This window comes from Dreissena polymorpha, chromosome 6 (assembly GCF_020536995.1).
Source record: "Dreissena polymorpha isolate Duluth1 chromosome 6, UMN_Dpol_1.0, whole genome shotgun sequence".
NCBI lineage: Eukaryota > Metazoa > Mollusca > Bivalvia > Myida > Dreissenidae > Dreissena > Dreissena polymorpha.
Window position 1 is genome coordinate 77916124 of NC_068360.1, and position 17032 is coordinate 77933155.

Genomic DNA, 17032 nt, shown 5'->3' on the forward strand with positions numbered 1-17032 from the left:
TGTCTGAAAACCAGTACAAACATTAACAACTTAACTAAATTGCACGTTGATTTGCAACCGATTGTGTTTTCATTCTTAAACAATATGTATCTAGCTCATTGGAATATTTACCCGGTATGTAAATATTCGCATATGTTCTGATAACATAGAGGTGAGTTGATGATTTAAGTGTAAATTCGTATATCTTTTCATGACTGGTCATATAAAAATTCGTTTCACGAGCGGCTGGGCGTGATCAGTTTACCAGGTATTCCACGTATGACATAAGTAGTTTTATTTATTTATTTACTTATATTTTCATTGTGACTTGAAACATATGTAGAACTGTTTGTTTAAATAGGTACACACGTGCCGGTTCGCTTATTGTTAAAGCACGCGTTTGTTATATACTTATTTTATGTTGTATACACTGTATGTTTCTTTACTGTTTAAAAAAAAAAAAAATACACGCACATAAATAAAATTGTATTTATTTATTTGCAAAAATGAAAGCATGTTAAAGATGCTGAATCTGTAAAATAATAACCTTATAAACGCAAACTTCTCGAAAGATACACCTTAAGAATGACTGTTCCTAAATGACACGAAGACATCTTAAAATTATGCGTTTGAAATTGCCAATTTATCTTGTTCTTGTCTGTCACAACACCAATGTGTTTATATTTCGATGTTTACCCGATTGTTGAAGATTGAGCTCTTCGGAACCTTCCGTTTACGCGCATTTACGCCGACTGAATAAATCCGTAGACATTCGTCAAAGAGGGGGATTAAAATGTAAATATACAAACCTAGAACAGTTGTTTTATTGCAAATTTGTGAAACCTCTCCTATTTTTTAAAGTTTTTGAAAAAAAGTATTGTCAAATGAAATTTAACACAAGACCATCTTGTAAAATCAGTTGCCTACTTACGGGATCAGGCGCTGTAACAATCGAAACTCCCGTAGGCAGGACTCAGCGGTGTAAAATGCTATGGGAACAAAGCAAACATTGAATTGAGCCTTTCTATCATACAGTAACTCAACAAGTACCAGTGGCACTTAGGACAATGACCACTATAAGGAACTACATTTAATCCCGTGCATTTACCGACAAAGGAATGATAAACATATATGGCAAACTCCTTAAAATTCATTCAGTCGTTTGAATGATTAATTAAATTTGCACGAACTATATCACTACACTTTGACCTTTAGGTTTCTAAATAATTAAACTGAAAACAAAAGTTTAACTATTCTGTTTTTTTTTCCACTTGTTTGTCGCATATTCACCACATGTGTGTTATAATAGTCAAACCACACATTAGTGTAAGTAGTTATGAAAAGGTCATTCAAGGTGAAAAGCTGGGTAAAACAGCTACGCCGTAAAAGCGCATGAGTGTTCTATACCGATATGAAGGCCGGAGACTGGTTGACACCGTGTTAACTGCTTTGGTTACAAGTAATGCATCAACAACAAAGTACGGATCAACAACATTGTCTTTATGACTACCTAATTTTTGAGTAAAAAGTATTGCTCGCAGATTTATTTTTTCATTTATTTTCATTAGTTATTTTATTGTATATTTTGAATTCGTATATGATGTCAAAAACAACAACACAAATGTTGTAAAGGGAATTTCCATCATGAAATTATATTCTTAGTGTGATCACTGGGGACTTACGAGGTAAGAGCGTAGTTCGTTTGTCTACGACGTCGGGTATATGTTTTGCTACGAAATATTGTGTAAATACACTACTTAATCAGGCGAGTTTCATCTTTACTGGAATTTATGGATTAGAAAACGGAACATCCAGTAATGGTAGGTACTTATTTTCAATTACAAACTAATTACAAATGCGCGTAGTTGCAACCTTTACATTGATTTTGAGCTAAAATCGAAATATATTAATTTGAAGTAATGCATAAGTACGTTATTCTGTTTTAATAGCCAATTACAGTAATTTAACTTAAATGAAACTACATGTTACTTTGATTCACTGTACATTAAACATTTTAAAGTACAAAACAGGTAACGAACATATATTTTATTCATTCAAATGCTTTGTTTCGAATCAAATTACACGTTGCTTTATGTATAGGTTTTGCACAGAGTATGTATTGGTTGTGCAACGAACTACAAATATAATGTAAAGGTTACTCATCGAAGTACACCAATCTGTACTTCGATGGCATGTGTATTGACACAATATTTCGTAGTATAACATATACCCGACGTCGTAGACAAACGGACTACGCTTTGACCTCGTCCACACTCTCTTTATAAATTTGAATGGGTTGCGTTCATTTTAAACTTGCGATTTTAAAAGCTTTAACGTACTTTTGAAAAATGAGTTGCGCCTAAGATTATGCAATAGCGAACAACTTCAGTGCCGTCAGCGCTTTGATTTACACAGCACATATCCTGGTTTAGTAGAAAAAAAATTGTGCAAGGAATGTTTTCCACTCATAGATTTGCACAGGTTGATAAAACCCACATATCTGAAACATTATGCACATACATTGAAGAGGTGGATCAGTCCCAGCAACTGCCTCGATGGTCTTTGTATCGCAGAGTCTGGTCATGTGTGCAGCATACACGTCAGTGATATATGAAATAAATTTTTATTATGAACAGAACACAACAGAACAAGTATTGTATTTACTTACGCATATTACAAGTCATAGTGATTCATATTATTAGACATTCATGCAGGCGAGAAATAATTAATAATTAAGAAATTTATTAGGTATGCGTTGGAGTGTTGAGTGTTCATATAAACATTAAAGTGAGTATATAAACCATTGTATATACGGAAATCAGTGGTAACAGGCAAAAACAAAGTACATTACTATCATAATAAACTATACATGTTTACAGAAATCAGTGGCAACAGGCAAAAACATTCATTTCATACTGAGCAGTGGAAACATTAAATAGTAAACGTTGAGTTAATTAAAAATGCAATTATCTCTTTTCTTATGAATATGAATATCATGAATACGGGAACAAACCGTTTTGCGAGTGCTTCTTACAATATGTATAATAAAGTGGCTGTATACTTGACATAATGATATTTTCTTACACATTTAAGTTTCTTAACGCTCATTCAATTATTAAATGGTAACGCAATTTCTAGTGATGCATATGCCTCCAATTTGATTTCCACAATCCAAAACGCCAAGCAAGAAAAAAAGCCCGCAATGCTTAGAAAATATACACCACATTCAATTGTGACAACTGAGAAAACAAAAGATTCCTTTTCTTCGCGTAATCACTGTATGCCTTTGTCTTTGGTGAGTTTCACATAAAACAGCGCGAATGAAAGAAACTTAATAATGTAATGTACAGAGAACGGAAATACATGTATTATTTGTATGATTTTGCTTGTTGTTGTTTTAATCGTGGATATAAAACAATTTATTATATACATGTTTAATGCTTTTAACAAAATACAGGTTGTATCAATCGTTGAAATAAATCCCGTATTATGCTACTCTCTTTTTTCCGATTCGGTATTACCATACTAGCCGGACTACTTTCTTCGACCCATTTAATGACGTCACATTACGCGCACCGAAAATAGGAAACCTCTATTTTATATTACGAAATATATTACGTAGTGCATCGGGTGACGTCATTTCTGTGACGAAACACAATAGTTTTATTTAAACTCTCTGGAATTTAAGGACATGTCGGACGTGGTGTTTTTAAACAATAAACTATTTGTTTAAAACATCGAACGAATGCAAAACGTATTTCGGAGTGTGTGTTAATCATGCATAAATGTAAATTTCGATAGGTATACAATAAAATAGTGTGGTTTAAACTAAGTTTCGATAAAGACATGGAAGGATAGAAGTGGAACTTGGAAGTGCATATCGTTTCAACGTTTTTGTTATAAACATTGGATTAAAGTTGTCAACTTAATTGTTATAAAAAATTGGATTAACGATGTCATTAAGGTAAGCGTGTCGGAAACCTGTGTTTTCCAGGTTCAAAAGTTTACACGTTAATTTACATAAACTGTATTCATACGCGTCTTAAATAAACTCTGGCGTACCGTTTTAGTCATTGTTTTGTCAATTTTGTTAAAGCAAAAAAATACAATTGTTAACTGTTTTCGTTAGTGGTTGTATATAATAAAAGGAATATTACGCTAGTCAATTGTTCCAAGAGTTTGTGTCAGTCTCGTGGCATGTGCTATTTCCCAGTTCAACAGGAAGTTCTTATATCAGTCGATGATAGAAGGTAGGTAATATTACTCGGAATCAACTATAAAGTAATCATTTTTAGTAAAATCGAATCAGATTCACCAAAACAAACAATGTGATACCAAGATGTAATATATTTGTAACACAAAATGCAACACAAACAGCAAAAAAACATGTTTTACAAATATTAAAAGCATTGTTGGTTTAAACCGGTTTTAGAGCGCTCATCCTCACCCTCTGCAAGCATCGCCGTTATATTATTCTAAGCATTGCCTGATATATTACAAAAAGATAAGGCAGTAACCTGTTATTCTATATTTTATGTGCCTCTTTAACATTCAATTGTTTTCATGCAGACGTACTACACTATTGAAGTGGACACAAACATTCAACAATTGCATTTTTTTATAAATATAGAAATCTATATGTTCAAGATCCGCATGAATAGAAATAAAACAGCACAGAAATTAGAACATAGTTTGGTGGCAGGGGATATATCAGTGAAAGGGGGGTCCATGAAAATTACATATCTTTAGGGTAGGTGTTACCTATGGTCTTTAAAAATCAATTAGGTATTTATAAGATGTATTTCTTGTGTTAGGTTGTAGAAAGAATGTCTCAAAATTTTGGAAAAAAACATTACAACTAGCCACAGCTCCCTAGCAAGGAAATTTTGAATCTTCAAAAAGGAGGTTTTCACTTTTGTCGGAAGTCAATATTTCACGCTGCAGAAACAGAACAAAATTTTGAAGGTAAATTGTGAAAAATCTAAACGTATGGGAGACACTTTTCTAGGCAAATAAACAAAGCACAGGGATGAAATTAGTGAGTAATGTAGCCAAAACTAGGATTGCATTCTGTTTGAATGTTCTGTGCATGCCATGAAATGGGTCAAATTTCTCAATTTTTCATTAAAAATGAGGTGGGTGGGGGGAAAGATCAAGGGCCATAGTTTCACAAGTGAAGAAGCCAGCCTTGTCTTTGGTTGTATTTTCAATGTATATTGCCTATGCTATGACACTGACACAAAAAGGCTTTCTTGTGTCACTTTCTGTTTTGATGCAATGGATTTGACTGTTTGCGGCCTTTCGGAACTCGAAATTTGGTCAAAAATATATCCCCTGCCCCCTTAATTTGTAACGCTCCACGAACGTAAACAGAGCGACTTGTTGCGATATTATGAAAGTCATGCGGGGAGATCACTTTGAGAAGTGAGTTATGATCTAAATTGGAATTAGTTCCCTTCCATTGGTAATGTCAATTTTTTTGTAGAAGCATCTTACAATTACAAACTTCTCGTGCGTTGTTGATTATTGGAGATGATACTATAGATACTATAAGATAATATATATCATATATATTTCTATGATATGATATGTGTCAATACATCTATGTTATGCTTTTAATTGTTGATTCATATTTTGATAATAATCTATTAATAACTGCATGGTATTATATAATATGTTATTGATAGAATTTGATAACAATCACAGTGTGTAGAAAAAATCGATAGTTAACCCGATTAAAAAAAAAACTTGTTGTACAGAACAGATTTAATTATGTGCTTAACAGCAAAAACATTCAATATCAATCAAGAGCCGTGAAATAAGTTTCTATTTATTATTTAGAAATCAGACCACGAAACGTGACCAGACGTAAAAGCTAACAGGGTAGCTTTAGACCAGACAGAGCGAATGTCGCTTGTCGCATTTTAACCGTTCTATCATAAGTCACATCTTCTATCTCGACTCTTGATCTGCTTATTAAATACATTTCCTTGATTTCATCGATGTGAATTCATCGATTATTTATAAGCAATTAACATAAACTCGAGAAAAAAAACACTCAATTTTCTTTTAAATGACATCGCATTTAACGAGTACTTCTGGGTCAAAAGGCGAACGCCTTAAAAGCCCGATGTGTATACGGTTCGCTTATAAATATACATTATATATAGGTTCAATTGATGATTTCTCATTTAGAAAATAGGTACATGAATTTCATGATATTTTACGGCAGTGCTATTCCACTCAATATTTATATAATCTGGAAAAATCAATTTCCATTGAAATTTCGTCACTTTGTTAACATCTCCCGTTGCAATATAACAACCTTTTATGACCAGGAGTACATAAATGCAGACTGCAATTAAGTTCTGGATAGTCTGGTTATTTCCCCTTATATGCAACCTCTTTTGAAATGATCCTTTTATTATTAAACTCTAAATATTCACACACCGATCGTATATAGTTGTTAAATATACATGATTTCGTAAATTGTCTACCAGTCTGTGGGTATACATGAATACAATCAATGTTAAAAACCCACAACTATCGCGGTTATCTACACTTTGATAACTTAACCATAACTTAACCAAAACAGGTGCACTTAAAATTGTACTAGGCCAAGGACAATGTTTCAATAAGCAAACAGTGAGCTGTCTGTATCAACAACTTATGGTGTAGTGTTTCCGCTAACTGAATTGCGCAGTTTGCCGGGTTTGAAAAGGAAGTCCGGGATTGAAATCGGCGATCCTATTCATTTGCAACTACATAAATGAATGCGTTCAACAAGGTGGAACAATGTTTTGAATAGCAGCTATTTATATTTCAAAAACCTTTTCAATAAATTAGTTGGTTCAACAGCCAATGCAGATTTAAATATCTCTTCCGTCTTCAGCACGTTATGCATTCAGTGCCATTAGGTGCGGTTTGTGTATATATTTAGTTAACCCATTTATGCCTAGCGTCTAGAAAAAAAGGCCTTAGCAAACAGCGTAGACCCAGATGAAATGCGGCGTCTCATCAGGGTCTGCACTGTTTGCTTAAAGGGATTTCTGTAACAAATATTCTAAATATAGAAATAAATATACTAGACATCCCTAATTTTGGAAATAAATTGATCGAATTTAGATGGATGGGAGAGTCCACTACGCATAAATGGGTTAATCGTTAGGTTCATGTTTTAGGTGGTTCTTCATGGAAGGCTGGTGATACACCTGCCAGACTAAGATATCGCCGGGTACGAAATAAGAAAAAAGTACGAAATGGCCTGTTTGCTTAAATTTATTTCGCCACCAAAAACGCCTTTAATCTTAAAGAATGATCATGTATCATATTACTGCAAGCAGGTTCGATAAACCATCGTCATTAATATATGATTCGTAAAACAAATTGACACAGCCTTATTGAAATATATCTAGGGCAAAAACAGTTCGTAAAGCAGGTGGAATTATGTTCTCATCTGATATGAAATATATTAAATAGATCACATACTTTTGTGGTTTGTATGCCAGTGTAATTGTATAGCTGATCAATATATAAGAGCGGGCATCCGGGATATGATCAAGCGAGCGCTGTGTTATAATGCTTATTCATTCAATATTTTAGTTGCCATTATACACATGAATCTTTATTCATGTCACCTGCCTGAGTTGTTTGGCCTGATTTAACAAGATTTGAGCGCGCATCTCCTATCACCTGCAAAGCAAACACAATGGTTGACGATACCGAAGTGACTGCTCAATCACACTTTGTCATGGCAGCTGATAATGTTCATATGAGTGCGCTTTGAACAGTACATACTGTTTGCATTTCTGCTGACATCGGGTGTAAGTACTGTGTGTTATCTTAAATGTATAGATAAATCGAATCTTCAGAAACATTATCAGAATGTTACTCTTGTCCTTGTCTCTGTACATAATTTTACTGTGATTGGTGATTGTGTAAGCGGTACGGTTAGCTAACTCGATAGAGCACTCGCCTTCATAGCGGGAGGTCTCGGAATCGAGACTCGGACTGGCTGCACACTTTTGCAACATCCGACGATGTTATTTAAGACAAAATTATTGATGACCCTTACAATAGCCGAGACTACGTTCAATACTGCATTTAATATACAATCATGAATAGAGCTGTGGTCCCCTACTTGGAACGGTCAACGCAAAAACTTTAGGATGTAAACCGGTTGAAGGGATCCCAAACCTGACACTTAATCCGGAACTTATACAGAACCATACAATTTGAAAGAATATTTTTTTTTATAATTAAAAAGCAAGGTTATAATAACTCGATTTAATTATCATTTAATTGCGCAATGGGTACGATACACAATAACAACAGCATTAACACTTTTTGAGGCGTGGTTACATTGATTAATTTGTAGCAGAAGGACATTTTACTTTCTGATAACAATAAAAACTCCCACATTTTCTTCTTCTGACCATTCGTGAACAACGGTTTCTTATTCCGCATAAGGAATTTCACCAACAACTGGGAATATACACAACAACACTAACATTTTAGGAAAGCTAAAATACTTCATTTAATACAACTACATAATAAACAAATTTAAGCGTTTAAAAAAAATAAAAATAAACAAAAATATTTAGTAAGTAGGTATGTTACCATATGAAGTGCAAATTAAGCATATACACTATTTACAAAACACAAACACATGACAATTTAGATGAAGTAAACAAGTCTTTTTACAGTTTGTGACATTTGTACAAGAATCATATCATCTCTGAGAGTGGCATCGAAACATAACAACAAAAGTTAAATATATGCCATGAAAACACATTATCACATTATATCAGTATACACATTTCTTATCTGTGATAAGTTGCCGATTAATAATGATCATTCCATAAAAATATTTTCAAATATCATGAATAAAAGTCATTTTACCTTGAACCATGACCGTAACATTTCACCGATTGCGTTGGGTATTATACACAATTAATTTATTTGTAACTGGATATAATACTTTGAAGTAATAAATCTTTTATAAGATCTTAACAAGAAACTAGCTTTCATCAACGTTCACGACCTGAAGTTTTTACCTTGACATTTACCTACAATGCATTGGCAATGTTTGCGACTCAGGGTACGTTCATGTGGAATAATTGTCTGTAGTTATAACGTAATTCATCTATTAAGCATTTAAAAATATTAAAGATAAAACACCTTTTAGAATTGACATTTACGAGGGCATAATAGCTCGATGTAGGTCGATGTGAATTCACAAGTAACTACAGGTATATCAAAATCCATCCATAAACGTGGAAACCAGACATGCAAGACCTTTGACATTTAATTGTTGAGTGACTGGTACTGGGCACATAGACTTGTCATGGGAATGACAGTCTCAGATACATCAAGATCCACCTAAGTTGTAAAACAGTAACCTTATTGGAGACATGCAGCGCAAACGATTTCGGACGATTGAGCATCCATTTTACCCCCAATAGAGCTACCCACCCACTGACGGACGGACAAAGCGACTACGATATACGTTGTTTTGGGGTTTTACAAAATAATGCCAAGTTAGTCTTTTAAACAAACACAATATTTACACGTTTAATGAAAATTAATGTTTGCATAAATATACAATTGCTTTACTCCATTACATTTTATTTTCATTAAGTATCGAATCAATTATGCATTATGCACGAACCGCATACGTATATATAAGATGGACGGTATCCTTCAACATGTAAATACGATTAAATCTGGATAGCAAAAAAACACACACAAGCAAACGGTTATTTAAAGCATTGGCTAATGTATTATATTAACAATTATGCTATCACACTACAATCGACGTAGATTGCTAAGTTGATCATTAGATCAGCCATACATATAACAACGAATCTTTTCTCTTCCTGATATGAAGGTTAATATTATTCATACTGTAAGCTTCATACCATTATCACATTATACTTCAGTAACTTAATATCGGAGAGGTTAATTTACATGCGGAAGTGTCTACTTTACAATCGCCTGCATAAATCATGTCTTAAGTGTGGGTCATAACGCAACGATGAATACAGTTTTCAAATCTAAAAATAGTTAAGTTACAAACAGGAAGTTTTGAACAAATGTGTTTGCCGATTGAGCGCATCTGAATGCTCGCACGCAGATTAAATGTACTTCATCATGCACATGTCTTAATATTAATATTGCAATTGATAGGAGATATAAACCTATGAACATTGATTGATTTAAAGATAACATATCAAGTATAGGCTAACGATGCTTTACTAATTTAACAAAAAATAAATATGAATTTAAAAAAAATATAAATTCATATTTGAACGATTTGAATAAAATTTTACTTTATAGTAGGAATCATTTAATTAGAGACTGTGTATAAAATATATCACATCAATTATTGTTAATAAATAGCATTGCATAGACTATTTGAAAAACAACTTTTAACATATAATGCGAAGAGTAACACTGCAAACCAACAACAGCAATTTAATATAGAAACACAAAGTTTGAATAACCCAGGAATAATTCAGATTCGTTCAAATAATGATAAAGTGAGACAACCAATTCCAAGCTGACATTAACTATCACTTCTATAAAAAACGAATACAACTTAATACAATTTATGGAATTTTAGTAAAATATTTGCGAGCATGGGATACTATTTTATAAGTTTTTCATAAACGATCGTTGCATTTATCATTTAATTTCCTCATTACATTTATACTATGCTAATAAACATAACTATTAAAAAAAGCATGTATTTATATTTAAGTTCAGATCCTTTCAAAAGTTTTGGCTATTATGTTTTGTTGATAATTTATATCAAGGTGCCAAACTTTTGACGAGTGTTGTTCTACCCGTAATTCTTGTATTTTCTTCTTCATAATTGAATTAACTCTCAGTATCGAAACAATTTCACTTTAATACGAACAGTATTTGCTGTAAAGCAATGTTTTTAGTTTTTATACATACACTATTTGCACTATTTCATGATTATCATAGATTGTATCACCCGTTCGGTGCTTAACTCACGAATGTCAAGAAAGGTTTTGTGTATAAGGGGCAGGTTGTTATTAATTTAATTTTTTGCTCTGATTCCGTCCTCTGTATTTTCGTATGTATTGCAGCCATCCGCATAGTGCTTTGCGAATTCGTGACAAAACCGATACTGCTCCTTGAATAAGAAAACAGGGAAAGAGTGTGGACAATACGAATCCTCAAAGTATTCCGTTAACGTCAGAAAGCAGTGTACATTTCCCTCAATATATACTTGTTTAATTTAAGCAGTGAGACAGACACTTACCTCATTAGGAATAATTCGATGACATCGACGCTTGGCCATCCTAACGCTTTCTGCCACGGCCACTTCCCCGTCCCGTTTAATCCTCTCTACAATACACCACAAAACCGCGAACAGACCACTGCGGGTGTATCCGTCACTGAAAGAGGATTTGTAATCAAACTTGGGTCAAGCAAGTACATGTATAACTATTTGGAAATTTGTTATTGAATAAAAAAGTAATTCTCTGAAATAATTTATGTTTCTGTTTAATACACTCACTATTACTGTAGCCATGAAATTGTGTCATGTACTGAACACTTTTCAACGGTCGTAATAAGTGTTCCGATTTGCCGTCTAATTTGACGACGAATAAAAAAACATGAATATGTGTAAAAACACATCACTTACCGACACTGGACAACCATTGGACAATCAGTCGTAAGGTCTTGGGCACCAATCAACAAATGCATTATATCTGATATCTTGCACACTTTGGTCTCCTTTTGCCACGACGAGAAGAGGAGAAATCGAACATCAAAACTTTCGTGCTGAAAACGACAACCAACATGTTAACATACTTCAATTACAACGTATTTGTAGTGCAAAACGTGCTATATTTATATTGCAGCATAGTTTAAGGCATTTTGTGGTTAATTGTTTAGGTAAACTTATGAATACATATGAATAACGTTGTTTATGTTTAAGACAAAATGAAATATTTATGTAAATAGCCTACTACCTCTGCATAATATTGATATTTTACAACTAGCTCCTCGTAATGACTTTGTGTGCTTTTTGAAACCAGTTTCCCACTGAATGGTCCGGTTACAGTATTTTTGCCTTGATCGGGAATATAGGCATCCATCTGAAATAATGTATTTAACAAATATACTCAGTCCTGATATGTTTATTTGCAGTAAAAATTCACATTGGGAAACATGATATGAAAACATAGTAAACCTTTTCATTAAGTACAACGACTGTTTTAAGTTTATAGTCATGCAGTAACCACAGGAAATCAACGTCTGTGCTCCCGTCTGTGGCTCCAGGTGTTAAGATCAATTTGTTCCGTTCTCGGAATGTCTGTAATAGCCAATAGCAATATGTAAAATATGTTGACAAATTTATTCATGTAACATATGCATGCACTATCATTACAAAGGCAATGTTTGCTTTTGTTTACAAATAAAAAATGATTATTGGTAATATTCGATGTTATATACTGGGACAACTTACATTTATATAGACTGCGTTGATGTAGTTGCTATCTCCTGTAGCGGAATGCAGCAGCATTGGTATAAATCGATCTTCTGAAAATTGAACCAGATCCCTTGCTTTAGATTTTGGCTGATATGTTTATTGTTGCATATTGCGCGTCATGTTGACTACGTTGTGCAAATATACACATACTATATATACTTTATATATAACCGGCCATTGCTTAGTCAAACGGAAAACCAAATACGCAAAGCAAACTATAATTTGTCTTCTTACCAGTAGCAAGCGTTTCGTTAGTGGCTTGTGTTGCGTTAAATTCTTCGGCCTCGCGTATTCGCTAGTATAAATTAGAAAACAATAAGTATTCAACAATGCACTGTTCAAAAGAATGCCTACTATTTACACGCAACATAATATATACAAATTTGGTTTTATGTTTAATTTCTTCACATTATCTCAATTTCTTTGAGTTTGGTTTACCTTGAATTCGTTGCCGATACCACTATTCATCACGGAGTATGTCGTCAGATATTCTTTGTTCTGGACAACCTTTTCGATCGGATCTAATACTTCACACAGAACGTCATGTAAGAACAGATACTGGTTCTGTTTAAAAAGAGTATTGGATTGATACTATATTTTTCAACAATGCTCATAAGCCATAGAATCGTTCTGCGTCACAAAAATGGTACACTTAAGGTAGCGCACCTCTAATGATTTCCCGCGATTTCTTCGAAGGTTGAAGAGCCTACTATTAGGTGCCGTAGCCTAGTGGTTAAGGCGATAGACTAGAAATCTTTTGGGATATTCCCGCGCAGGTTCGAATCCTGCCGACGACGTATACTATTTTGCGACGCGTTTTATTTATTTTCTAACGTAATTTGATTTAATATGGCATATAAGCTATATTTATTGTTAAATATGTTGCAATTTTTATGCACATTCTTCAATTATTAAAATTAAAACAACGTTATGGCGAAATTGGGTGATTTACTGTTGAAAATACGAACCACGCATGTTGCATTTTTATTTTTATTTCAAAAAGTAAACGGTAAATCTGTCTAGTTCTTGGTATTTTTGCTGTATATAGTGTTTCTATAAAAACTAAGTTTAAAATATGACTTAAATGATACTATTTTGAATTTTATGACACTTTGTTTTTAACCGACCCAATTTTTACTTGGCTGAAATCACTTACATTTCATAGATAAAAATTTGTAAAAAATAAATGTCTGTAAAAGAATACTTATTTCATCTTGTTTAAACTTTAAACACCTTTACAGCATCTGTACACACCAACTGCATGCCCATATTTGGAAATTTGAATGAATTATGGAACTTTTATATACCCCAGGGGTGAAAATAAACTGCACAAAAGCCGAGCGTGGGGCTGGTTTTGAAAAAATCGGTATTTTTTTAAAAAAGCATGGAAAGCCTACCTACAAATTTGCATGTAGTTCAGTGAAATGATGCTGATTAAGAAAATAATTAATTAGATTATATTTGGATATGTGCCCATTAGAGGTGCGCTACCTTAATTATCAACAATAAGGGTAGTTGATAATACATCGATGACAGCCTGAAAATGTATCACATGAACTAATTACTTGCCTTTGTCTGCACCATGTTGATACGTTGTTCCCTCAGTGCTTTAACAGCTTCATACACGTTTATTTCGCGCACCGCGATCCCTTGATCGTACAGATAATCCAGCGCAATAAAGGTACCGGTTCGCCCAACGCCAGCGCTATGAAATTACACGTGTAACCATTATTCAATAGCTTCACGATTGAAATGATAAAACTATTGTTAAATATGACGCTGAACTCAGACCATCATGCAAAGGAAACTCCAATTACCTGCAGTGTACAAGCAAAGGGCTCGTCACAGTGTCGGCAAAAGAGCGCACTTTGCGCCAGAATTGTGACAACGATATAGCTGTGTCTGGAACATTTTTGTCGGGCCATGCAGTGAAGTGACACTGGTAAACCGTGTGCACCTTCTTGGACCGTTCCTTAAATTAAAAATAACTCATCGTTTGTAAACAAAACAAAATGTCACAATTAACATTAAATAGAAGTTTAAAGAATAAGCTATATAACATAATGGAGGTGTAAATAATATGCAAACATATTACATGTGAACATTGAAGTTTTCGTATTACGAAGTCGGCGTAGTCCTCTTGTTCAATCAATGATATATTTAAATGTCCATGCTTGCAAGGGTTGCGCGTATCATCAGGCCAGTACTGGTAGCACTTCCGCTAAAACATAACATCATTATATGGACGAAATTTATATGAGGTTTTGTTAAATTGGTCGGTAATTATATGTCACACTTACATTTGAACACGTTAGTTATAGTTAATAAGTCGTCTAACACCTGTTTAAGCTCATTGAATTTAATGAAAGATACGTTGTGTCTTTATTATATTTTTCATATTTAAGTACAACTTACACTAGTTTGTTATTCAAGTGTGAGATTATTTTTATTTCTATTTTAAATATGTGGAAAAGACCCGCACACATACATACCTTTTTCTCTTCTATTGTATTTGTCACCATTGCCACAGCTTTTATATTTTCTGCCATAATCATGCGCCAAATATCTGGTATCGTGCGTTCTAATGGTCCTGGAAAAGATTGTCAACTTACAAATGTATGAAGAATATTGTCATGGAATAACAGTAAAATCGTTGAACATCAAGATTAGTCGTTAAGATTATGTGAAACGCTGTCGAAAATCACATTACCTAAATGTATATTTTAAAATTGAATATCTTACCAAAAGTATTAATGTCTGACTCAATAAACAATGTTTGTATTACCTTGCGCTGCGATGTATTTCTTTCTTTTGCCATAACCCTGGAAGTAATAATGAAGGTCATGATTGCATATGTGTTATTAGTAAGGTTTCAATTTCAACAGCAATATCACACATATTTTATTAATATATGACATCAATAAAACTTGGTTGAACATATAAGATATTACATCAATAAAACTGGCGTTGATAAAATCGGATCCTTCACCGTCAATAGCAGGCAGAACAACCCTATTTTTGTCATCTGCAAACATAAAACAAGATAAAGCCATATTAAAGTTTCTTTTCATTTGTTTTTTTAGATCCCGCTATAAATTTAGTATTAAAAAGGCTATATAAATAATTCATAAAAAATCGTTATTTAAAATATTGACAATGGATATGAATTGTTACAACAATAGTGTAGGATAGGGAAGTCGCAGACAAACAAGATAAACTTACAAGGATACATATTTCTGTACCGATTCTTCGGCACATTGCCCTCGATACGAGCAGCGGACGTTTCGTATTTAAGTCCTGTGTCCAGAGACTAAAATCGTATGATTGAAAAGAAACAAAAAATTATAAAGTACAGCGTTTGCTTCGCGCAAAAGTTATGTTTAACAAATAAATGACACGGAAAGACAAAAAGTGTATGATAATATAATACTTATTATTTTACTTGAAAAGATATAAATATGTAAGCCATTTATCTCATAGTTTGAAACCACGAGAATGTATGCGCAGGTTGTTTATTTTTCATTGCATTGTTTAGAAATCGGACTATATAGACGACACAACTCATAGCTATGTTTATACCAAATGTTAAAGTGGTGTTAAGTTAATTACACTTACGTAGAAATTTCTGAATATATCTGTCGGGTCTTTTTTACTTTGCAAAGTAAAGACTCGAAGCTCCTGGATTTGTATAGACCGAATCTTCAACGTGAAATCACCGGCATTTCCATACAATGGTTCATGTACAATTACAAATGACGGGGTCCTTTGTAGTCCGTCTCCCAATTGAGGCGATGATTTGTTATTGTCATGCTGTTTGGTTGAATCATTTATAGTACCGGCCGTTGCTTCTTTTCTGACTTCCTCTTCACTTGCAGACCCAAACACTAAGTACATACAATAAACAATTAGCTTAAGAAGAACATTTCTAATTTAAAAAATATGCGTAGTTTTGAAAATGACAAACAACAGTAAATTAAAGGCGTGTTTGTTAAGACAATACAAATAATTGACTATTTCAATCCAGTTATGCGTTACACGGACTAGTATTCGGAAGCCAGTATACTTACAGGAGTTTACATACACTGCATCTTGCTTTTTCTTAGACTTGGAGCTAAAGCAAACGGGTAGAATAATTTAACTAGAAAGGATTTCACAAAAATGAGTTTTTTTTTCTCAATGTAAACTCTGTAAAAAATGCAAACACCATTAAGGATATAATCCATCAGTGCATAGACGCAATGAATAAATAAATAGTACGTGTGCTTGGTACTCACATTCTTTGCGGATGACCAATCTTTGTTTCTGTAAAGTGTAAAACTATACTTTAATAATAAATAGGTATAAAACAAGTTTAAAAACCAATTGTGTATTCTGATATAGCTTACGGTCGATTACTTATATGAAGACACGATGAAATACATATTTTTTTTTAGAAATAATGTTCAAACGTAACGAAAACGAAAAGCATCTTACCATTGTTTCTACGTTTCCTTATAACAACAACAACAACAACAATGATGA

General features: G+C 33.4%; 1 protein-coding gene across 1 annotated transcript; it reads right to left on the reverse strand.

Moving 5' to 3' along the window:
* Positions 1–8405: 8405 nt before the first annotated feature.
* LOC127835834 (receptor-type tyrosine-protein phosphatase alpha-like) lies at positions 8406–16669 on the reverse strand. The gene is made up of 17 exons (XM_052362265.1): positions 16579–16669; positions 16127–16395; positions 15734–15821; positions 15463–15536; positions 15297–15333; positions 15004–15101; positions 14607–14732; positions 14329–14483; positions 14081–14216; positions 12950–13075; positions 12746–12806; positions 12488–12561; positions 12212–12334; positions 11991–12116; positions 11660–11799; positions 11273–11408; positions 8406–11143 (listed from the first exon to the last, which is right to left on the reverse strand). Exons 3-17 carry the CDS (start codon positions 15741–15743, stop codon positions 11048–11050), a joined length of 1518 nt encoding a protein of 505 aa, XP_052218225.1. The 5' UTR covers positions 15744–15821; positions 16127–16395; positions 16579–16669; the 3' UTR covers positions 8406–11047.
* Positions 16670–17032: the final 363 nt, after the last annotated feature.

Coding starts and splice junctions, on each gene's coding strand:
- LOC127835834 (XM_052362265.1), bottom strand. Junction 14,484..14,606: donor GAAAACTTCAATGTTCACAT/GTAATATGTTTG, acceptor TTTTAATTTAAG/GAACGGTCCAAGAAGGTGCA. Junction 12,117..12,211: donor TCGTTGTACTTAATGAAAAG/GTTTACTATGTT, acceptor ACATTATTTCAG/ATGGATGCCTATATTCCCGA.